The sequence below is a fragment of the Galleria mellonella genome, unplaced genomic scaffold (assembly GCF_026898425.1).
Source record: "Galleria mellonella isolate WM207_F2 unplaced genomic scaffold, CSIRO_AGI_GalMel_v1 utg905, whole genome shotgun sequence".
Taxonomy (NCBI): Eukaryota; Metazoa; Arthropoda; class Insecta; order Lepidoptera; family Pyralidae; genus Galleria; species Galleria mellonella.
Window position 1 is genome coordinate 3,339,094 of NW_026442174.1, and position 24,136 is coordinate 3,363,229.

Here is a 24,136-nt window from a genome sequence, read left to right on the forward strand (position 1 = left end):
ATAGCTTTATATCTTTATACTTTAGCTTCATTGCAGATTTAAAAAATAATATTATTTGACTTTGACTTTTTATAGTTTTTTACATTTAATATTGCCAGTGTAAAATGCAATATTTATATAAAGATAAATTTTCAAATATTGGCATGTATAGATAAATAATAAGGTTATCTAGATTTTGTATTATGTACAAAAATAATACTATATTTATAAATTAAATTATTTATTTTTGGCACAGACGTATATGTCTGTGATTTTTGGTAGGTAAAATAATTTTATGATATGGCAAGTTTAGTAACACCACGCGATTTTTGCGAGAGGTTTTGAAGAGCAAAAATTAATTTTAATTTTTATAATAGAGTATATTCTCCGCTAAAATAATATCAAAATGTTCAGTCAACAGCCAATTTTAGTTTTGAGTAAGCACTTAAGATCATTTTGTATTACTTTTACTTTAAAAATGTTGAATTTATTATCTATATTAATTTTCCCTTTCAGGCCAAAACACAAAACGTGAATCCGGCCGGAAGGTTCAACTCGAAAATATTAATGCTGGAAAAGTAATTATAAATTTTTATTGATGTTTAAACAAATTTTCTATCTTGCAGAGTATGTTTTTGTGTCTAAACCTAAAGATTTCTTTTTATTTTAGACGATAGCGGACGTTATACGAACATGTCTTGGCCCACGAGCAATGTTGAAAATGTTGATGGATCCCATGGGTGGTATTGTTTTAACCAATGATGGAAATGCCATCCTGAGAGAAATCACTGTTCAACATCCAGCTGCAAAGTCTATGATTGAGATCGCTAGAACGCAAGATGAAGAGGTTAGAAATTCTTTGTCATCTAGCTTTTTTAAACTATGTGACGAGTCGCCCGCCTTTAAGGCGTTGACAAATGATAATCATCGATGTTCATTTTTGTCTGTTAAAATGGGATACATAAAATTGCATAGGATAAAGTACTCAAGTTAGTATAAGTTTGCAGTGTCTTCTACAGCTGTCGGGATTTGTATAGTATATGTAATAATTATTAAATAAATTACAAATATATACTAAAGAAAAATAAACCTATTTAGATATGAATTAGTATTATCTATGTTAATATGAAAATTAATTTTGGCTGTCAAATCTGTTGAATATTTAAGGCTCTGAGGATTTGATTTAATAATTGCATTTAAAAATATCTAAAATGTTTAATTTTAAATTGATTATGTAGCCTTATATAAAACACATGCTAAAAATGATGCATTTCATTTAATAACTTAATCTAAATATGTGTAGAAGAAGCTACAATTATAATTCTTTTGTAGTGATTTCTACTAAGATTTTCATAAGATTGCCCAATTGTGAAATAAATGTATCTAAATAAGATCAGACTGACAGAACCAGTGATGTGAATCGGACTCCCATTTCTCTACTTAGGCTTTTATTTGGGCTGTTGTATGTGTGAAAGTGGTTGATATAGAGCTCAAATTCTGTAAGCTGCCGTTGCAATGGGCTGGTCACAATGGTCACATCTGTCGAATGATGGATGATCAATAGGGAGAAATCTCTTATAATTGGAACCGCATACATAGAAAATATCCTGTGTGGTGGCTTCCCTTCTGATAGACCAGCGATTTTCAAGATTGCTGGAGAAAAATTAATGGAAAAGACAGAGGACAACATTGGTTGAAAGGCATTAAAGGTGGCCTATACCCAGCAGTGTATTGAATAGGTTGATAATGAATGTTATATATATGATAAAAGTTAATTATTATTATAATATTTATCTAGCTAGATAGTTCCTGTATGAGTTAATTACAAAAATCATACATATGAATTTTGTGATATTAGTTACTTATAAACATAATATTTTATATTTAGGTTGGAGATGGTACTACATCAGTCATAGTATTAGCTGGGGAGATGTTGGCAGTTGCTGAACAGTTTCTGGCGCAGAATATCCATCCAACTGTGATCATCCGGGAGTATCGCCAGGCTCTGGAGGATGCTATCCAACTACTTCAGGATAAGATCTCTATACCTATAGATTTGAATGACAGAGAAAAACTTAAAGAAGTGGTAAGTTTCTCATTTTCAAAATAAAACTATCCTATTAGTGTAATGTCAAAGTTTATAAAGATGTTTAAATGTTTATTAGTTGATTAGATTTGTATGAAGTTGGGTACACATGAATTATAATTATGTTGATCAAATTATATGCATTAAAATACATATAGATTACTTTTATACTGAGTGACAGGCATATCAAGAATTTGACACAAAATCAAAATCACTTGACCAAAATTCTTATCTTACTGATATAATAAAATTGTAACTTGGCAATGTCTTGACGACATGGGAGATATATAAGAAAAATTAATATGATTGGTTTTAATAAAACTAATAAAACAGACAATATTGCTAAAAATTATTATCTGTCTGTCTGTATGATTGATTTGACATCACACAAAAACTACTGCAATTGAATGTGGTTTTTACAGTTGTGTTTCTGATAGTGTAACTTGGCTAGTATATCTATCTATAGTTGACTAGTATATCTTTTAATACTCCATTTAGAAGTGGTCGTAAGTCATTTGACATGATGCAAACAAAGTAGTGAGCAAAAAACTATATCCTATATAAAAACACATTTTCGAGCATTTATGTTTAGCTCCGCTTAGCTTAAAGGTTTTTACAATTATTACATTTTTGTATTATTCACTCATAATTGCAGGAATTTAAAATTTTAGACATCTATTTTTTAAAACAATTTTATTATTCACAGATCAGATCATGTGTTGCTACAAAATACATTGGCCGCTGGTCGGACCTTGCTGTGGATATTGCTCTTGATGCTGTCAACACGGTTACGGTCAATGAAAATGGCAGGATTGAGGTGGATATTAAGAAGTGAGTATGGAATTTATTCAAACAATTTTGTTTTATTTATATATTTGTTTATTATTTAATTATCAGTGATCCCAAATCCACAGTTGGTATTGTGTTCTTAAGCTTAAGGCCAGATTTTGCTTCCCTTTCTATTGTTTATATAAGGGGTTACGTACAGAGAAATTGTTAGAAATGATTCCCACATCTATGTTCATATAGTCATATCTAGATACAACAGTGTGGGGTTCTTCACAAAGCGAGTATTGAAGTTTATTTTCCAAGGGTCAGCACTGCACACGTGATTCACCTATTGTTGCAGGTGTCCATAGGCTACAGTGACCATTTATCATCAGATGGTCTGTAAGTAATCTGTCATTGTTCTTTGCAGTTATGCCAAAATCGAAAAGATCCCTGGTGGAAGCATTGAAGAGTCGCGCGTGTTAAATGGTGTGATGATCAACAAGGATGTGACACATCCCAAGATGCGGCGATACATTGAGAACCCGCGCATCGTCTTGCTTGACTGCCCACTTGAGTATAAGAAAGGAGAGAGTCAAACCAACATCGAGATACTTGGTGAACAGGTGAGAAGAATAATTTGTCTTCTATTCATCACATTTGTGAAACATACTATGTTTTTTTAGATTGTGTGGTTATTATTTTGAGCTTTTGAAAAAAAAATACATAACTACCAGAGGGACTACACTACACTACTTTGTACAACAGTCTTTGTATAAAGTTTGCTTGGGCACCTTTGTCCCATTCATGTTTCTACAGTGAAATAGTTGTGTTTACATGGCTGTGTTTCAGTTTGAAGGATGGGATATAGAACTGAATTTACAGAGTATAGAAGATTAACACCTAAGTCCTCAGGAATGGCATCGCATGGGGGCTATCATGGGCGAAACAGTATACTCTGTTATGTCCATGGTACTGCTCATACCTATAGGCGACAGTTACCATTTTCCATTAGGCGAGCTGTCAGGGTGTTTGCCATTCTAAGCTGTATAAAAAAATGTTTTTTGAAACAGTTTTATTATTTAATAAATTATCAAACCATTTCTTGGAACAGTGTCTACCTATATTCTATTTAATTGGAGGATATATAGTAAACCATTAAGACAATTACAAAGTGGGCATTGTTTTGATTTTTTTTTTATTTTATTATTTATTTTGTGATACATAGGTACATGACAATAGATGGTAATATAAGTCTTCTAGGTCAAATTCACACATGTAGTTATACAAATTTATGAATGTAATAAAAAAAAAATTATAGGCAAACACAGCATATATTGATACATTTATAACAATTAGTACAGAGAAAACAAATATATACAACTTACAACTATTATTAAATGCTTAACAACTAAAGCCGCCATATCCATAAGAAGAACCAGCAGCATTTTATACATTTATAGACATTTCGTACAAAAGCAACTAACAAAAAACAACTTACAATTACAAAAGTACTATCAAAATTAATATCGATCCAGTCACCTTTGTCTGTGATATTATGTAAAACTTATTGTTGATTAGATTGTTTTACACTACTACTGTTCACTTATTACTTCCTATGAACACAGTAGGTGTTAGGTTGACTGGAAGAGATTTCTTTTAGAGATATGCTCTCTTTTGCTTACATTATTTCTAATTGTTATTATTACTGTAGGTTTTAGTGCGATAAAGAATATATTTCCATAGTCTATTGTATAAACAGTTTATTGCACTAGTAGTTATGTTGTCCTGTAAATGAAGATGAGTCTGACTAGTTTCGCTAAAATTGACGTTAATAAAAGACATTAAAAAATGCTGTTTAATTGATATATATAATAACTTACATTAGAATTGCTATGATTATGACAATAGTGTTGCATGGAGGAAGTTGAGACAACAATTTTGCTATTTTAGAATGCAAGCTGATTACGTATTTAATAACTTAGATATAATATAAAAGACATATTGGATGAAGGTTATTTTTTTATTTTTTACAGGACTTTACAAAACTACTGCAATTGGAGGAGGAGCATGTGCAACGTCAATGCGAGGACATCATTGCCTTCAAACCTGATGTTGTATTTACAGAAAAAGGCATATCAGACTTGGCACAGCATTATCTTGTCAAAGCTGGCATTACTGCTATAAGAAGGTATAGTCTTAAGTAGTAGAATTTTTACATATAAATTTTGTAGATCGCTGACTGTTGTAGTAGTATTTTTTTTTTATTAGATCAGTTAGCTGATTGCGATGAATTTATTAGGATGAAATTAATCACAATCGTCTTGAGGAGACCGTGTCGAAGTCGATTTATATTGCTAGGAATGGGGTTAAGTCCCCATTAGTAACAATCATCCATTAGCTAGTTAGGCCATTTGACATACTTTTTTATTTTTAGTTTTCCTTGTGTGTTAGCACTGGTGTGTTCCTCTTATTACATTTTGAGAGAAAAGTGTGGTGACACTTGTTACTTTATAAAATAACTTCTATCTTACTTTTTATAATAAATTACTGCCTGCTTTTTTGTACATGTGATTTCAGAAATTGGTTAATTAATGAAATAGCTACTTCTAGATGGAATATCGAGATAAAATATATATAAGTTTTACAACTGTGAAAATCTCATTTAATTTGGTACAATCCTTCTTGCGTGAGTGATGCTAGAACAAATCTACAGAGCCCTTATATCAGTATTTCTTAAATAACTCTCATGTGGCTGTTTGGTCCCAGCATAGAATAGGCCACCCTTTCCTTTCCCATGGGTGTCGTAATGGAACTTAATGGTCGAGGGATCAGTAGCACTGCCCCTCTTAAGACATTATCAAAGTCTAACTGTGGTTGTGGTTGACCAACCCGCCTGCCAAACGTGGCAAACAGTTGGCAGAATTTCCCTCGTGGGAAAGGTTTCTGTACTGCAGTAGACAGTTAGCCGCCGAAATGATGATGATGATCTCTCGTGTACAAACATTGTGTAGTTTTAATTTGGTTATATTAGTAATATATTTCAATGGAAATTAAAAACAATTAGCCTGTTTTCTATCAAAGAAACACACATATTTATAATATTTGTAATAAAACTCAAAGAACTGACAATTGATAGGAAAGAAAGATTCTTAAGTGGCGATCCCCTATGGGCAAAAGAAGTGTAGGACGACCCTCCACTAGATGGAGGGATGACCTAAATTGCATTGCAGGGAGTCAGTAGATGCAGGTGGCTCAGGACCGTTCCTTGAGGGAGGCCTATGTCTAGCAGTGGATGGATAATGGCTGAAATGATGATTATGAAGGAAGCGAAAGTTAAGGATAAATCTGATTCACGTAGTCCCTGTGTCTGGTCTTCGATAAAAGTTTGTAATATATATATATATATATATATATATATATATATATATATATATATATATATATATATATATATATATATATATACTCTACGCTTACATTGATTGATTAGGTTTCAAAACATTTTTGTTATGAGGTTGGTAACTTTATGTCAATTATGTGCATTTGTGTACACAGATTACGCAAAACAGATAACAATCGATTGGCGCGCGCTTGTGGCGCCACCATCGTCAACCGCACCGAGGAGCTGAAGGAGAGCGACGTCGGAACCGGCGCCGGCAAGTTCGAGATCAAGAAGATCGGTGATGAGTACTTCACATTTGTTACCGAGTGCAAGAATCCCAAGGTAGGATTGTTATAGTATATCCGATAGTTTTTACAAATATACATAATCAAGGATTAACAAGCAACACCTACTAGCTAATATTTATAAGATATTGTAGATTTTTTTTTATAGTCCATAGAGAAATAATGCCATTATCAGTCTACCATCTAATCAATATATTGAGAATATTTTAAATCCACTATCGAGAACTAATACGATGCGATTGCAGGTAAGTAGTACCAATATACCTGTTTTTTTTTTTCAGTATAAACAGTGTGTTTAAAATTTTAAGAGTATTTTAATTGTAAGACTAACTGGATATAATTAATTTTTTTTTTTATTCAAGAGTAGTTCATTCACGTTAATAAAAAATGCAAATTATCTAATAGTTATTCAGTAGATATTGACAAAATATTCTGAATCATATTATGTACGAATACTCAGTTTTGTACAAAAGTCGATTGCTTGGATACCTCTGTCCCATTCGTGTTTCAACCGTGAAGAGTTGTTTTTTTTTTTGTTGGATGAAAATGGATTGGTAACCCCGTCTACGCTAACGGGATACGCTGGCGGAGCACCAGTGAAGGGTGATAGATGAGAATGAAAACAGGCCAGTTAGCCCATCATGATGAATTCATCATGAAGAATTAACCATGACAGTTTCCAGGGGGAACCGCGTGGAGGTCGACCTGGTTAGGTATATTGCTAGCAATGGGATTTTTAGTAAGCAGTTGTGTTTGTATGGCTGTGTTTCGGTTTGAAGGGTGGGATATAGCGTGAATTTACTGGGTACAGAGGAATAACACCTGAGTCCTTAGGAATGGCAACGCATGGCGGGTATCATGGGCGAAACAGTAATACTCTGTTATGTCTATGGTACTGCTCATGTCTGTAGGCGACGGTTACCACTTTTCATCAGGTGGACCGTCAGCTTGTTTGCCATTCTAAGTTGTATAAAAAAAAACATTCAATGTGTAAGATTAAAATATTTATATTTTGTTAATAGATTTATTTTAAAAGAGACACATTTGGTAGTTCTCAGGTGAATTTGTTTGGTGCATTGGATGGTAGGGCAGTAGAAAAGAAGATACATAATTTATAACAAATGTCTTGAATGTGTGATGTAGTTTTCTTGTTTTCTATTCTCTTTGATGACAAACACTATTAATTCATATTTTAAGAATGTATTCTGTAACTTCTAAAAAGGCTACATAAAACTATCAAATACTATTTATTTCACATATAACGGCATTACATTTACATTCTATTCATTTAAATATTTATTGAGGAACATTTTTTTTTTAATTTAATTATCACATAATGTATTTGGTTTTCTAAAGTATGTAATCTTAAAATGTTTCAGGCTTGCACGATACTGCTGCGTGGCGCTTCTAAGGATGTACTTAACGAGATTGAAAGGAATCTACAGGACGCTCTACATGTTGCTAAAAATTTGGTAAGTTCAGTTTTTTTTTGTATTTAACATTAGAGATGAATGGGTCATTTTGATGTTGGGAATAAGGAGAAATAATTTGTAGAGATACATTTTAAAAATGTATCTGTGAATTTTATTGCACTTGTATGATTAGATTGACGAAGTGGAGGAAGAGAAAAAGATGTGTTTAAATTGGAGTATTTCTCATTGGGAGACAGACGTGGTATGAGGCCTATAAAAGCAAAGGCAACTAAATGCCGTAAAATCGATTTCACTCTGTACTCAAATATTGAGGGAGTTCTATTAATTAAAATTCAAATGACTAATATTCTAATTTTTTTCAATCTGGTTTAAAATATAGAACATCGTTTCATAATATAAACAATAATAGTTGACGCAATAATAGTTTTGGAAGTTTCCTGAACATTTTCATTTCAGTTATTTATTGAATAATAATCATACAGTTGTGTTTGAAATAAGTTACAATATTTTATAAACTAAAAATTAAAGAAATAAACAATAAGGTCAATTAAAAAATAATACAAAAATAAAAAAAGAAAACAAACAAAATGATAGCTTATAATAGATAGTAGATAAATTACTTGTCATGACAATTTATCTAAAGTATAAAAAACATTCTTTCAATAAAATAGCTCTTAGCTTAATTTTGAAGGTATTGAAATTATCAGTGATTTTCATATCAGTGGGTAACCTATTAACCCTTTGAGTGCCGACGAGCGCCATCGCGCTCGTGCGCATTGCGACTAAAAGTGCCATGCTAAAAGTGCTCCCGTTTTTTTCTATTTTGCTCTGTTTCAGTTTTCAGAAGGACCTTTACAAAATCAGCAAGGTCAACCAGTATATAGAGACTTGGAACCGTTAAAATTGCGAGTTTTTCAAAATATTCTCTACAGGAATCTCTTTGTGAAATGCGTACAAATTGTTCTTATAGCCCTTTTTTGTTTGATTGTCTGGTATCATTTGATAGGGTTGGATTTTTAGCTGTTTGATTTTCTAGGCCTCATATGTATATGTATACGTATAGTATAGTGTATGTCCGTGCGCAGGTGGTGTCGCCGCGGCTGGTGGCGGGCGGCGGCGCGACCGAGATGGCCGTGTCGCAGGCGCTGGCCGCGCGCGCGCCGCACGCCTCGCCCTACCGCGCCGTCGCACACGCGCTCGGTTAGTACTACTCTCAATATGACATACGGGGCTCAAAACATTCACACTAAACCTACCGAGCGCGTGGAAACTATCATGGTTAATTCCTGATGAATTCATCATGATGGGCTAACTGGCCTGTTTTTATTCTCATCTATCACCCTTCACTGGTGCTCCGCCAGCGTATCCTGTTAGCGCAGGCAGGGTTACCATACCATTTTCACTCATCAAAAAAAAAAAGCAAGCGCGGTCAAATGTCTGTTTTTGAAATTTTGTTTAAAAATTTTCATGTATAACGTTACGGTATCACCATGTAACTTATTGACCTCTCCTATAATATACATACGACCCATTTTTCAATATTTACAACTTACTATTATTTACTTGTTTATTAATTGGCTAAAATCTCTTTCTATATTAAGATGTATACTTTATTTTAAAGTGGTCATTTGACCGCTCATGATAGGATTTTTTTTATACAACTTAGAATGGCAAACAAGCTGACCCAGTAAATTCCTCTGTACCCAGTAAATTCACGCCATATTCCACCCTTCAAACCGAAACACAGCCATGCAAACACAACTGCTTCACGGTTGAAACACGAATGGGACAGAGGTACTCAAGCAATCGACTTTTGTACAAAGTCTCCCTGTGGTGAGATATGATGTGTGTAGATATGATGTCTATAGTTTAAAATTATTAAGTTATTACACTTGTGTCGTAACATAATATAGAAAACGGTTTAATTTTATCACAAATACTATGTTTTTAATTTTAAACATTTTCAGTACTTTTTTTTTTCTTATTTTAAATGATGTATGTTCTTTGCAGAGATAATTCCGCGCACGCTGGCTCAGAATTGCGGCGCGAACACGATCCGTACTCTGACGGCGCTGCGTGCGCGGCACGCGGGCGGCGCGAGCACGGCCGGCGTGGACGGCATCACCGGCGAGGTGGCCGACATGGCCGCGCCGCCCCGCGCCGTCTGGGAGCCGCTCGCCGTCAAGCTGCAGGTCGGAACAGGGATCTTTATTGCCACCTAGGGAGCTCTGCTCCTAACTAGGGAGGTTTTCACTAACGTAGGGAGGCCTACTCCTAGCTAGGGAGATCTTCATTCGCATAAAGAGATCTACTTCTAGCTAGGGAGGTCTTCATTCTCATAAAGAGGTCTACTCCTAGCTAGAGAGGCTTACACCCACTTAGGGAGACCTACTCAGCAAGGGAGACCTACACCCACTATATAATAGGGAGACCTACTCCTTAGAGACGCATACTTCTACCTAAGGAGAATTATCCCTACCTAGAGAAATCTACTTCAACAGATTTTTTTTTATAAATCATTGTATGTTTATGGACTTTTTGTGATATATTAGAGTTAAAGAGAATCTACTACAGTTCTTACGCGCAATTTTTCATATTATTATCATCATATCAGCCTTAACTGTCCATTGCTGAACATAAGCCCCTATTGAGGAATGTTGTCACTAGTTGCCATGCTTGGCAGGAGTATTGGAAACCGCAGTTAGGCTTTGGAGATGTTTTAAGAGGGATGCTGCTGCCCATCCCTCGCTCTTTCTTAGTCGTCTTTTATGACACCCACGGGAAAGGAAGAGGTTGCCTATTCTATTTCTATTCTACAGAATTTTTCATATGTGTTTGAATTTTTCATTGTGATTAAATTTATTCAATTTATTTTAAAATTTCTTCGACCAAATGGTAGATGATACAAAAGACGGACTTAATGCAGCAGTCAACCTAGGGTAAAATAGAAAATTTTATAAAAAAGTAATAATGTATTGAGTACAAACTTTCAATTGAAGGAAGGACATAAGCTTGTTTATGCAATTTCATATTGTTAATTCTGCATATTAAAAACTTTAGAACTCTTAGAAAATAACAGAAATGAAACATTTTCATTTCTAACCATGTTTTTTCTACATATAAACGTTTTATATTTCTACCTCCACTTTTATTTATTTATTTTATTTATTCATTAGTACAAATATGGGTACATGACGGACTTAATGCTAAAAGCATTCCCTCTCAGTCACCATACTTTTAATTTTGTTATCATTTTATTTTTATCTAATCGAAATTTCTTATTCTAGGTCTACAAAACAGCGGTTGAGACAGCGATATTGTTGCTCCGGATCGACGATATCGTATCGGGCTCCAAAAAGAAGGATAAAGAAACCCCCACTCCCGCCGCTATGGCTGCCCAAGAATAACTGGAACACATCCATAGATATCTAATAATTTTATATGTATTCATGGACAAAATATACTACATACATAGCATGAAAAAGCACCCAGTGAACCAGCATACTGTACTCAATTGCTTGGAAGAAATTTTACTTTTCAATTCGCCTAAGGCCGTGTGGTCATATGCCTTGCTATTATAAAAATTCAAATGTACGCGATTCAAGTACCAGGTCGACTTTTAATGCGAACGAAATTATATGGAATATTATATTGATTTAATGTTATTTTATTTTGTGGAAGTCCATATCACTGGTCGACCATATGGAAGAAATGTTAAATATGATGTAATGGTAACATACATTTGATATGATTTGAATTCATTCTATTGAATCAAATGTTAACCTGCTAAAGGAATTTTCTACATTATTATCAGACTTTAAACTTAATAATCTAAGTTATAAATCTTTATTCTAAAAAATGTTTTATTGATTTACACTCCGCTTACGTATCTTACGGTGTAGGATATAGCACCACAAATCTCTTCATCCACTTTCATAAGTCTCATGTATAGTTCTTTTTTATGCTTACTGGCCTGCGACTTTGATGATAACAAGTCTGATGGCTGATGTCCTATATGCCAAATTTCAGAACGATAAGTTGATATATAACAATTTTATTATAAACAACCTTTCTTTTAAGCGCTTATCTCAGTCAACGATTGTTTGCACTAATAATTTAAAGCCTTTGAATAATTTGTATGTTGAAATATTATGAATTATGCTGAAGTTTGATACCAAATGTTGTACACGAGATTACTCATATTTAAAATGCATGATTTACAGTGTTACAAAACGATGTAGTGTTTCAAATGTAACTGGCTAGGAAACTAATAAACCTTTATCATATTTTGAAAACAAAACCATTTGTAAGTAATTTACGGATTCAGAATTTCGGCTTAGTCGCGTTATAATTCATGCGGCCATAGTCACGATTTATACTAAATGATAGTACATAAAAACGAGACTTTGTTGCCATGCATTAGCCATGCTGATTATACCAATAGACCATTACAGGCCGCGACACAGAAATTTTTGTAAACATAAAACCCTGTAATAATTGTAGTGTTTCATTTTACACTTGTACCTTTTAATCTATTATTTATACAGCCACATTGTAATGCCTACCTTACCTGCTCATATCTACATAAATGTCTGAGTATAATACAAGTGTCTCTCTCCTAGAAGGACGGCAGAATGCAGTGGCCTATATCTTAAAAAAAATATAAATCCAGTACTGTTCATTGGTAAGCACTAAAATAAATTGTTTTTTAATGAATTTTTACTTACATATTTGAATTATCAAATAACAATATCTAACATATTATGTTTACTAATATTACTATAAAATTTTCATGCTATGGCTTAAGATTATAGGTTTATTTTATTTAATAATGAAGTGTTGCTGTAATGCAGGCAAAATTCCCATTTTTTTTTAGACTTATAGATGCTGTATTCGAATAAATTAGTTTTTTAAGTCGCTAGATTATTTTATATTAGGGCATTACATATTATAGTTTAAAGAATATGGTAAAAGCCTGCTTATATCAATATAAATGCGTTTTATTCTGTATCATGGCTTTAAGTATGTTTTCTATTATACTTAGAGGATTATTTAGAAGGTATTTGTTAATTTTTAAGTTAATCTGTTACGGTAACATTAAAAAAGACCGTAATGGTTTTAATAAAAAAGTAATATTTGGTTCATAATATGTGAATATATATTATCTCTATGAAAACTACGTAACAGATACATCACAAACTTTATTTTGTCCATGAATATTTTATATTCGAGTTACGTGTACTAACATAGTGGTAATTATTCATGTCTGAGAGAGTTTTTACTTCAGCTATTTAGTCTAAGGCGCGGTTTATTTGAAATAAAAAGGTATATTTGGTTCATACGATTTGTTTTATGTTTAAATACAGCCAATATACTACAATATATGTTTACCCTTCTCAAGCTGACCTTTCCAATTCTGTGATCTTTTGGAAGAGGTTCAATTTTTAACAATTCAATTTCTTTTAAGCAAAGAATTAAATACCATAATTACTATTACAATAATATGTTTTAGATTGCAAAATATATTGTTTTACCTACATTATAGGTATTTTCTTTTTATAAAAGGGACTAATATATTTCTCATATGAATAATTAACGTTATAGTACCAACTCGTATTTAGCTTTGCTTACATTAGTGCTAACGATGCCTTACTTATCTCGAGATATTATTATGTTTGACGAATATCGCTATTATTTCATTACAATAAGGTTTAGTTTTATAATATTTGTCTCTGTTATTTATGGTCACATCTGTAACGTCTCACAGCAACGTTTGTGCATTTAAGTTCTGTATTACAATTTTAAATGGAACAATAATAGTATTAAAGTTTTATAATATGTCTACTAAATTTTTCTTTCTTTTATTTTCTTTCACAATTCAAGATTTTGCTACTCAAAGTTACTGGAAAGTTTTTATTTTCGTTTTGATCGAGCGATATCTCGTTTTGTCTGTATTTTGAGAAGCAAAAATCTCCATGTATGATATGACATTAAACCAACGTAGCTAGACCCAAGTTTAAGGTAGGGCAAAAGAACGTTTTTTAGTAGGGCAGAAGCCATATTTGAGCGAATTCGGAAAAGCGAATAAGTCTATTTTCTTGGTGCCTTTCATTTTAAGGTAGGGCTTTGAGCCTTTTAAGGTAGACTATTGCCCCTTACTGCAATAATAAATATACTCAATAAAAACATTTTTTTTTTTTATTAAAATTGCAAAGTATGTAAGGATGGAAATCAGGATATTTTCTGTGATATCCATGATCCCGTCGATGGTTACCGTTTTCCTTTAGGTGGGCCGTCAACTTGTTTGTCATTTAAAGTTATTCCTTTAGGTGGGCCGTCAGCTTGTTTGTCATTTACAGTTACTTGAGAAAAAGATATACCGAGATTCTTGTTCCAAGTTAAGCTAAGTTTTCTTTATTAGAAATAAAAAGGCTTTATTAGAAATAAAATCACCGCATGCGTCAGATTGTTTTAGTGAGCAATTCATCAGGTTGGCGGTTTGATAGAGGTGGCAGGCAGGTGACACGCATCCGCGTCGCCATTGTTAAACGAATAGATATTTAAAATAGCACCGTTACACGCCACGTGTCCATTGTCGTACGATTTAAATTCATAATTGCACTGTATGAGTGAAAAATATCGTGGCTGTTATTGAGTTATTATTTTTATATGTGACTAATATAATAAAATTTTGTAAGTAGCCGATGTCTGTACATGGCGGATATTTGAGAAAATAGAATATGAGCGGCTTTAATAAGACCAACAGATAGCCATAGAATAATTTTTAGAAATGTTGTCTGTCTGTCTGCATGTCAGAGGGAGACTGTACAAAAGTCGATTGGTTGGGTACCTCTGTCCCATTCGTGTTTCAACCGTGAAGCAGTTGTGTTTGCATGGCTGTGTTTCAGTTTGAAGGGTGGTATATGGCGTGAATTTACTGGGTACAGAGGAATAACACATGAGTCCTCAGGAATGGCAACGCATGGGGGGTATCATGGGCGAAACAGTACACTCTGTTATGTCCATGGTACTGCTCATGTCTATAGGCGACGGTTACCACTTTCCATCAGGTGGACCGTCAGCTTGATTGCCATTCTAAGTTGTAAAAAAAAAAATTTTTTTTCGGCATAATAATAAAACAATTGCATCAAATTGTGTGCGGTTTTGGCAGTTGTATTCCTGAAGGTTTAACATAAAATCTGGTGTTTATTTTATTTTGATATCCTGTCTAGTTGTGGTCTATTATTTCATTGGTAAATTTCTGAATTCCTCGCGTATGAGGTAGCGGGCAAAAGTTAGTCTTAAAAATATAAAAAAAAATTAGTCTCGATTAGAAAAAGGGTCTAGCAGGTGGAGGTTAGGGGGAAAACAACTTTTGTCGTGTCAGCCAGTTATACTGTAACATTATGATTTTTTTTTGTAATTAAACTATGCTAATTATAGTTTATGGGCCTCTGATCTTGATCTTGTCCTCAATTTCCGTCAGGTGAGATTGAAGTCAATAGCAAGATTTTTTTTTATAGTAAAAAATCTCATCCTAATCGCGCTGTCGCATAATTGATTTAATCATCATTTTAGTTATTGGTCATTTGGCCTAGGTATTATCATAGACTATCGATTTAGTATGAAACAAAGTTAAAATTCATAAGTAACCTATCACTGGATTTTGGATTATTATTTTTATTTTACGTCGTTTTTTATAAACATCTGCAATTTCTATAATTTTAATCCTTATCCGTCACGTGAAATTTCTTCGACTAACAATGCGAACGCACACCAATTGTGCGGACGAACAAAATGGTCAAATCGCGTGACGAACCAGTTGACCACGGCACCCCTGCACATTGTGGTTCAGCAGTCCACACTGAATGGAGACGCCTCGTGGGATGTGAAGGTAAGCCGTTTGATATTATAATCTCAGTATAAAAAATATTCCTGCAACTATCCCTTCATTTGAATTATAGTCATGAGCATATATATTTATTATTGTTATTTGTATTAAAGATATTCGAATTTTAAATACACTATCGGGGCTTAAAGCAAGGAAAATTTGGTCACAACCTGAGGGTCTACCATGAAATGTTTTTCGAAATTTCGGAGCCGAACGAAACACAAATTTAATGTCAAAATTATATAATACTTACCGTTTAAAAACATTAAAAATATGAAAATATTATTCCTTGGGACTTTTATGGTAGGATTTATGACGAACGAAATTTTAAGCTCCATTTACTGGCCCGATTTATGTGTGAACAAAAACACGAAACGAAAACGTCGACAATAAAAACAGGTATGTAGGTATTATTTACCTGCAATTTTCGTTGCGTTAAGTCCCGATAGTGTGTTTAAAATATGTCAAAAACGCAAAAGTTTAAAACTAATATTCAAATATATATTATTATCTTCTGAAGTAAATGTAGTTAGGTAAGAGCGTGAAGAAATTTTCTAGTAAGTTTGTAAACACAATTCTATTGTCATAATTATAATAGGTAAACAAAGTGTTTACAGAAATATTATTAGGCAGTACGTAAATAACAATTCAATATTTATTAATAATATTAAAAATGTCGCAGTTTATAAAACACTTTAAAGTTTGGGTTTTTGTACTTTAAACTTTAAAGTTTGTGTACACTTTAAAGGTGCTATAAATATTGCATTTTGCTTTCCGTCATGATAATAAAATAAATTATAAAAGTAACTAAAAATTTATGATATTGTGTAAAAAAAAATATTTACTATAATCTCTTATGTGGACGTATAGTAAATCCCTATATTTCGACAAAAAAATATTTTAATTTAATGTAGTAAGTAGAATTTGCATTTTAACCGATTTAGAAGGGACATTTGACGGTATTATTCGTTTTTATTAAATGTTTATATTAATTTTATTTATATTAAAGTAGTGTAGAGATCTTCGCCAATTGTAAATTTTGTGAAACTTCCTTTGCATCCTGAGGTGGGCACTAGACAATTCTGGGTCAGGCACAGTTCAGCTGGCTCCCTTAAATACGTCTATAGATGACCCTGAATAAATTATATTTTACCTGCATCTTATAAACTAATATCTTACAATCATGTAATGGGGGGGGGGGGGGAAGGATTGTTAATAATGGGGATTTGTAGCTTTCCCTGGAAACTATTGTGTTCTATTCCAAGTGAATTCATAATTTGCCTTTTCATTCTCACCTATCTTCCCTCACCGGTGGTCCGCCAGCATATACCGTTAGCGCGGGCGAGGTTACCACTCCATTATCAACCATTAAAAAAATAATCATGCGACATAGGCGAGTATTGTTCTAGGATTCTGTCTTTTAATAGTCTTTTGAGTCAACGTTTTTTACATCACTATTTCGAATATATTTTGATCATCTTTTTTTATGGAATGCATCTGCGCTACGTAGACAGGGTTATCATACCATTTTCATACACATTTAAGGACATAATGCATAGGACACGATCCAGACTAATACAAACAAAATTAACAAATATGTACTTACGAATGAATTGTGCGGAATTGAACCCGAAACCCAGGGGTGCGTTTACCAGTAAGCTGAGTAGACTGGAGCCTAGAGCGGTAGATTTTGAGATAATATTTTTTTGTAATCATGAAATTACAATTTCATTCGCAATAAAAATATAATTAATAAGATTATGACGGCGGTATTGAATTGAGAGGTCAGTGAGGGTCACCGTCGCCGCCCGCAATCATCGAAATCGCTATATCACTAAGGTCGTGGAAAATATATTATCATCATCATCATATCAGCCTAACTATTTACTGCTGAACATAAGCCTCCCCTTTAGGGGTTTGCCAGTAATTGCCACAATTGGCAGGCGAATTAGCAACCGTAGTTACGCTGTGTGGCATTGAGAGAAAAAGATAAAGATTACGTAGCTTACTGATATATATAAATACATAAACACACAACTATGAGTGTATACTGCTGAACATAAGCTTAGTAGAGCTTTCAGGCAAGTTCAGCATAGCGGCGGAATTTTTTTTTCGCATTTCTACAGGTACTTGTTTCTTTAGGAAAAATATTTAGTTTTATTGATGAATATTGATTTCCATTTCTCTCTGTATATATCATCTTTTCAGCCATTAACTGTCCATTGCTGAACCTAAGCCTTTCCCAAAACCTCCTTTCGTTTTGCCAGGAGTTGCTAATATTGGTAGGTGAATTGGCAATCATTTTTTAATATTTCAAAACGGCATGTATTATGTAATTATAACATAAAATTTCTGTTTCATTTAGCTCCGAAATTTCGGAAAACATTTCATGGTAGGCTCTCAGATTTGCTCGCGTAATAATATGCAAGTCACATATAAGAAAATAGGCGAGCCTATAATTTTTTATTTTCACAATATTCCGTTCAGGAATTGAATTTTGGATTTTATATAAAATTACTATACCTACTGATAATTCGAAGCGTAGCTTACAATTAGTAGTTGTAGGCTTGTCAAAATCTAGGTCAACTATACTATTGGCTGTAGCTATTGAATTCGGTATTTGGATCGTGAGGATAACGGTGATCGATAAATTGCCATTGTCAATAACCAACCCATATGGAGCGGAACGTCTGTCCGTCTGTCACACGCTTCCAGCACAAAACATTGTATAGTCTATGGGAATTTTGTATAGTGTATTATTTATTATATGAAATATAAACCAGTAAATAGTACCTATTTCTATGTATAAAATTTTTTTTAATGGAAGATAATGGAATTATAACCTCGCCTGCGCTAACGGTATATGCTGGCACAGCATCAGTAAGGGATGATAGGTGAGAATGAAAGGCGGGTCAGTTATCCCATTTTGATAAATAAAATTCAGTACGATGGTTTCCAGGGGGGACCCAGTGAAGGTCAATCTGACAGAGTATATTGCTAGCAATGGGGCTGGTAGTCTGCATTACTAACAATCCCTTCCCCTCTATATAAATTATTTAGGTATTCATGCCTTTTTCTTATGTTTAACACATACGTTTATTATATTATTTGTAACCTTCAAGAAAAGAGCATATTGTTTTTTAAAAGCTTGGTAACAGGCCTGCAATTCTTTCTTGTAGGCACTTATCATCAGGCGAGCTGCATGCTTGTTTGCCTTATGTGTTATAAAAAAATATTTATATATTTTCAATGTTGTTGTCGTATGTAGGTTTTACTAAGCTATCAAGTTAGCATGTTCGTTTTAAAAGTGGCTAATTTTGATGATTTTTTTATGGTTCCAATAAATACATTTTAATTCATTTATGTAAAAGCAAGCTTTTCCTTTATTTTCAACTCAGGTTTTGAGCTAGTTTTCAACCGAACTTCAAAAAAGGAGGAAGTTATTAATTCGGTGAATTTTTTTATGTTTGTTACCTTATAACTCTGTCAGTTATAAACTGATTTGGAAAATTTGTTTTTTTATCCAAAAGGGTATACTTTCAGATTGGTTCCACAGAAATTTCATCAAAATCTATTCAGTAGTTTTTAAAATAACTGATTTTGCTACAATGGAAGTCGGTTTTTTTGTGGAACAAAATCTTAAATTATATAAGAGACAAACGAAAATATGCTGGATGAGGGAAAACAGGGTTAGATCTAGCCCTGAAAGAGCTAAATAAGCAGACAACAAAGATCCTATGGGTGGCGAAATTATAGGTATAGGTATGTAGGTATACTTTAAAATATGTTGCGATCTTACTCTCTCTTCAGTCGTATACTCTTGTGTTTTTGCATGGCTGTGTTTCGGTTTGAAGGGTAGGATATAGCGTGAATTTACTGGGTACAGAGGAATAACACCTGAGTCCTCAGGAATGGCAACGCATGGGGAGTGTCATGGGCGAAACAGTATATTTTGTTATGTCCATGGTACTGCTCATGTTACCACTTTCCATCAGGTGGGCCGTCAGCTTGTTTGCCATTTTAAGTTGTATAAAAAAAAAAGAAAAAAAGTGAATGTGTAGAGTTGTATGTGTAGGGAAATTAGAAGAGAGATGGATGGTTTGTGTAAAAAACGGGATTGCCAGATACGATTTCCGATTCTTACCTAAATGTTAAATATTTTTCTCCAAATTATAATACGATTTCGTTTACTTAGTCACAGACCTGACAGTTTTCATTACGTTTTGTATTGCAATTATTACACGAATCATGAAAAAATGAATAAACGCTGATCTGAACGTGTGACTTCCTCACCTCATATGTCACATTGCTATCTTCATTGATATATTTTATGAATTTATACACTGTTCTACGGTCTCCAAAGCATCAAAACAGTAAAAAGAACTTGTAAAGATCTACGTCCATTTCATTTCTGTCCATAAATTTGTTTTTTAAATATTTAATTTTCTCAAAATTTCGCGAATACATAAATTTTTACCAAAATTCCGAAAAAAGACCTAAACTGGCAATGTTGATCAAAGATGATATGGCCAGAAAGGGAGTGAATACTTAAATGGCTGCAAAGAGTAATTATGGAGGAAAAAAACATTGTGTCGATTTCAAATAGAGATGAGACAAGGATAGGAAGATGATGATGTTGAAATTATATAAAAGTTTATATATATAAACACTTTCATATATCGATATGAGTATTTATTTATTACAGTGAGATGAAATAAGTAGGTAACCGTAGATTTTAATAGGGTATTATTTCCCTACAATCGAAGTTATTTACATACCTATTACAAATCAAAATTATTATAATATGTAATGCAATGTCATTCAACGGCTCCAACTGAAAGTGGACAATTACGAGCAGCTAAAATAATTATGTTTACCTTCAAATGTTAGGCAAAAGTCAAATTGTGGCCTCTATCCGATATAATATGACGATAATCACGGTTGGCCGGACCGCGCGACGCTTCCGTCCGATTTCATCATCCTGCGCCCGCGCCGGTCACTAGCTCGGGAAATGCGTCAATATATGGATATTATGTTATTATTATTATAATTACTGCGAAAGTACACAAATGTGGGATTAGAGGTGGCGTAATGGGTTTATAAAATTGCTTTTCGTATTTCCAATTGCTATTATTAAGAATATTCTATTATTTTTGTAATGTGAAAGTTGATGAAATATATATGTTTTTTTTTTTTTTAATGGATGATAATGTAATGGTCGCCCCGCCTGCGGTATTGGGATACGCTGGCGTGGCACCAGTAAAGGAATCATCCTTCACTGGGGCCATGCCAGCGTATCAAGGTGAGGATGAAACAGGCCAGTTGGCTCGTCAACAGCTGATACAAATAAAAAAAAGTAATTATAGAATACGAAAAACATTAAAAAAGAAGGTAACAGCTTTGTGATGAGATATCAAAAATAACTACATGATAATTTAAACCTAACACGGCACTAATTTTTAGTCGAGGCTTCGTCCATAATGTATAGTTTTAGAAAATAATATTTATTTTTTAATGTTTCAGATTCAGAATTCTGGGTAAAATGGAGTTTAAGAAGATTTTCGTATTTTTGTGTTGTCTTCTGGCTCAGTCTGCATTTCCTCTTGAAATTCAACATTCATACGAGCAACATACAGAGGTACTTGCTACATAATTTCTATTATTAAATTTATTACAACGTACTTGGCCTGAGTTTTTATTATACAACTTAGAATGGCAAACAAGCTGACGGCCCACCTGATGGAAAGTGGTAACCGTCGCCTATAGACATGAGCAGTACCATGGACATAACAGAGTATACTGTTTCGCCCATAATACCCCCCATACATTGCCATTCCTGAGGACTCAGGTGTTATTCCTCCGTACCCAGTAAATCCACGCCATATCCCACCCTTGAAACCGAAACACAGCCATGCAAACACAATTGCTTTACGGTTGATACACAAATGGGACAGAGGTACCCAAGCAATCGACTTTTGTACAAAGTCTCCCTCTGATAATTATTTAATTCATTGGCATATTTAAGATTATTTTCCTGTGTGGGGCTGACCCTTTAAAACAGGCGCATATGTGTTCTTAAATATGTTTGCCCATAGCTGAAAGGTATACTTCTGAGTCTAGAGTGAACATAGCCTACTTGCCTCCTCTTCTTTAAAACGTCTATGAGTATTTTAGACATAGGTATACACTCAAATAAATCCCTATAAAGTCCAAGAGAAATTAATTCTTTCCATTCTCTTTCCACTCTCTTTTTTTTCATATTCTCTTTTCGGTTAATTACTTTCATGGACGGTGTTGTCGTCAAATAAAAAAAAAGAATTTTAAAAGAACACTAGTAATTTACAAATTATATAGTGCAAAATTCTTCTTAAAAACTATTAAGTTTATATTTGAGTGGCCAAGTCCCAATAATTATTAATATAATTTTTACTATTATTTTTGTATATGTTTTAATTTCCTAATATATGTCATGAGTAGGTCTCATCTATTAATTTTTAAATGTCTGAATTTACAGTTGCATTGAAGAAAATATCCTCATGAGATGTATTTGGTAAATTAATACCTTAAGACTAATTAAAACAATATTTTACTTTGACTATTTCATATTTCCAGCTAAGCGTAGATGAAACGGCTAGAGGGCGGCGTGATGTCATCGAAGAAGAGAAATTTTATAACATGCATTCTGATGTGCGAAAAGAGAGCCATAATAATATAAACCATCAGAAACCATGGATTCCGGGTCCACTGCCTCCTAACGAAGATCAAACGACTAAAATATCAATTACTAATCCTGAAGTCAAGGAAGTACTGCCTCTGTATCAGACCACAGAGAGAGTTACAGACAAACCAACAGGTCGAGGGGCGAGGGCGTCCAACGAGAACTGGATTAAACTGCCTTACCCTGATCGGGATGAACCACAAAGAAACGATGTTCTAACACCACCACAGCCTTCTGGGGACTTGATTAACTCCAGGATGCCAAGGGTTAATTTCGTGACTCAGAACAAACAGTTGGAAGCGTCTGAATCTCGCAACGATAAAGAATCGATTCAGAGATCAAGAAACGATGATATTCGAACGGAGTTCGTACGTCCTGGCGAGGATGATAGAAATAAGCCATATAAACCCGTGTACCCACGACAAGCAGTATATTACCCGGCGGAGTCGAGGCGACCGTATTACGATGATCGATATTATCCAGCTGATGATTTATACAGGCGAGATCCTTATTATGATTTATACGATCGAAGGCGATATATCCCGGGATATGTCCCGAGAGTCGATAGATATGATGATACTGTCGATAATTATGTCCCTAGAAAACCAAAAAGGATTATTTACTATGCCCATCTACCTGAAGTTGTTCGGACGCCACCAAGTGTTGACTTGCGTTATAGATACTCCCCGGATCCTTACAGACGCTTCGATGATGATTACTACGCGAGATCGGGTAGGTACGACTACAGATTTAGAAATAGATACCCTTACGCTCCTCTAAGAAAAGAGGAAAGGAATTATAGAGATTTGGCCGGAGCTGGTACTGCGAACAAAGATAAGAAGGTCGAGGAAAAAGTAACACCTACAGCTGTTCTTCCGAAGAAGGAGGAGAAATTCAAAAATAATTCCAACGATAGGAATATTAATAGGAATTTAATTAACAGTCATCAGTATCACGACAGTCAAGGTATTGACTACAATGATCAGTTAACCCACAAGTCCTTTCAAGACGTCATGAGGCCAGACGACGGATATTTAAGATTTGAAGAGCCTCTATTCCAAACTGCGATAGAAGATCCATACCAAAGAAAATATTAAACAATTTAGTTGCAATCAGCTATCGTTTTGGGCTCGTTATTTAATAGTTGAAAACTAGCCAGGAATGTTACCGATGTTGCTTTGTGTCTTCAGCATTTAATAATAAAACTGTAGTATTTATTTATAGATGTAAATGTCATAATGCATTACAATTTGAATGCAGATTTTACAAACTATTGGTGTAAGTTGCCGCTAATAAATGTAATTACGAATGCTCTCGTTTTAATTGCAACACAAGGGGTGGAGTCGCGACAAATTGTACAAGCTATAAATCGAGCGTTTAAATTAAAACACGGGAGGGTGAAGATGAATTTCATTAAGAATTAATTAATGTCATTCTTAAACCGTTTTTGTTTTTCCGCGCGAATAAAAAACATCTGTCGAGATGTCGGGCACGACGTGTTTTCTTGAGGTAATTAAGCAATAAATTTTGTGGCTGGCAACATCTCGAGGTGGGGGCCAATTACAGTGCGC

The 24,136-nt window shown here is 33.9% G+C and overlaps 2 protein-coding genes across 5 annotated transcripts; both read left to right on the top strand.

The window, feature by feature from the left end:
• Positions 1–281: 281 nt before the first annotated feature.
• LOC113520871 (T-complex protein 1 subunit gamma) lies at positions 282–13,805 on the top strand. The gene is made up of 12 exons (XM_052902475.1): positions 282–416; positions 496–557; positions 650–826; positions 1,868–2,065; positions 2,772–2,896; positions 3,264–3,459; positions 4,870–5,024; positions 6,392–6,560; positions 7,903–7,995; positions 9,042–9,156; positions 9,967–10,148; positions 11,244–13,805. The coding sequence occupies exons 1-12, from the start codon at positions 386–388 to the stop codon at positions 11,361–11,363; spliced, it is 1,623 nt and encodes a 540-aa protein (XP_052758435.1). The 5' UTR covers positions 282–385; the 3' UTR covers positions 11,364–13,805.
• A 1,939-nt stretch (positions 13,806–15,744) lies between these two features.
• Positions 15,745–23,883, top strand: LOC113512683 (uncharacterized). Of its 4 annotated transcripts, none has more exons than XM_052902470.1 (3): positions 15,745–15,850; positions 21,371–21,485; positions 22,460–23,882. In XM_052902470.1, the coding sequence occupies exons 2-3, from the start codon at positions 21,390–21,392 to the stop codon at positions 23,660–23,662; spliced, it is 1,299 nt and encodes a 432-aa protein (XP_052758430.1). In that variant the 5' UTR covers positions 15,745–15,850; positions 21,371–21,389; the 3' UTR covers positions 23,663–23,882. The 4 variants fall into 4 exon arrangements, with proteins under 4 accessions (XP_052758430.1, XP_031763067.2, XP_052758432.1 ...); XM_031907207.2 differs by lacking the exon at positions 15,745–15,850 and adding an exon at positions 20,821–20,930; XM_052902472.1 differs by lacking the exon at positions 15,745–15,850 and adding an exon at positions 20,873–21,002 and having other exon boundaries at positions 22,460–23,883.
• Positions 23,884–24,136: the final 253 nt, after the last annotated feature.

What these genes read in the sequence shown, in the direction of transcription:
- LOC113520871 (XM_052902475.1), top strand. Translation starts at nt 386, where the DNA reads ATGTTCAGTCAACAGCCAATTTTAGTTTTGA. An exon ending in AAAATATTAATGCTGGAAAA is followed by an intron (nt 558 to 649) that starts GTAATTATAAAT and finishes TTTTTATTTTAG; the next exon opens with ACGATAGCGGACGTTATACG. An exon ending in GGCATTACTGCTATAAGAAG is followed by an intron (nt 5,025 to 6,391) that starts GTATAGTCTTAA and finishes TTGTGTACACAG; the next exon opens with ATTACGCAAAACAGATAACA.
- LOC113512683 (XM_052902470.1), top strand. Translation starts at nt 21,390, where the DNA reads ATGGAGTTTAAGAAGATTTTCGTATTTTTGTGTTGTCTTCTGGCTCAG. An exon ending in CATACGAGCAACATACAGAG is followed by an intron (nt 21,486 to 22,459) that starts GTACTTGCTACA and finishes TCATATTTCCAG; the next exon opens with CTAAGCGTAGATGAAACGGC.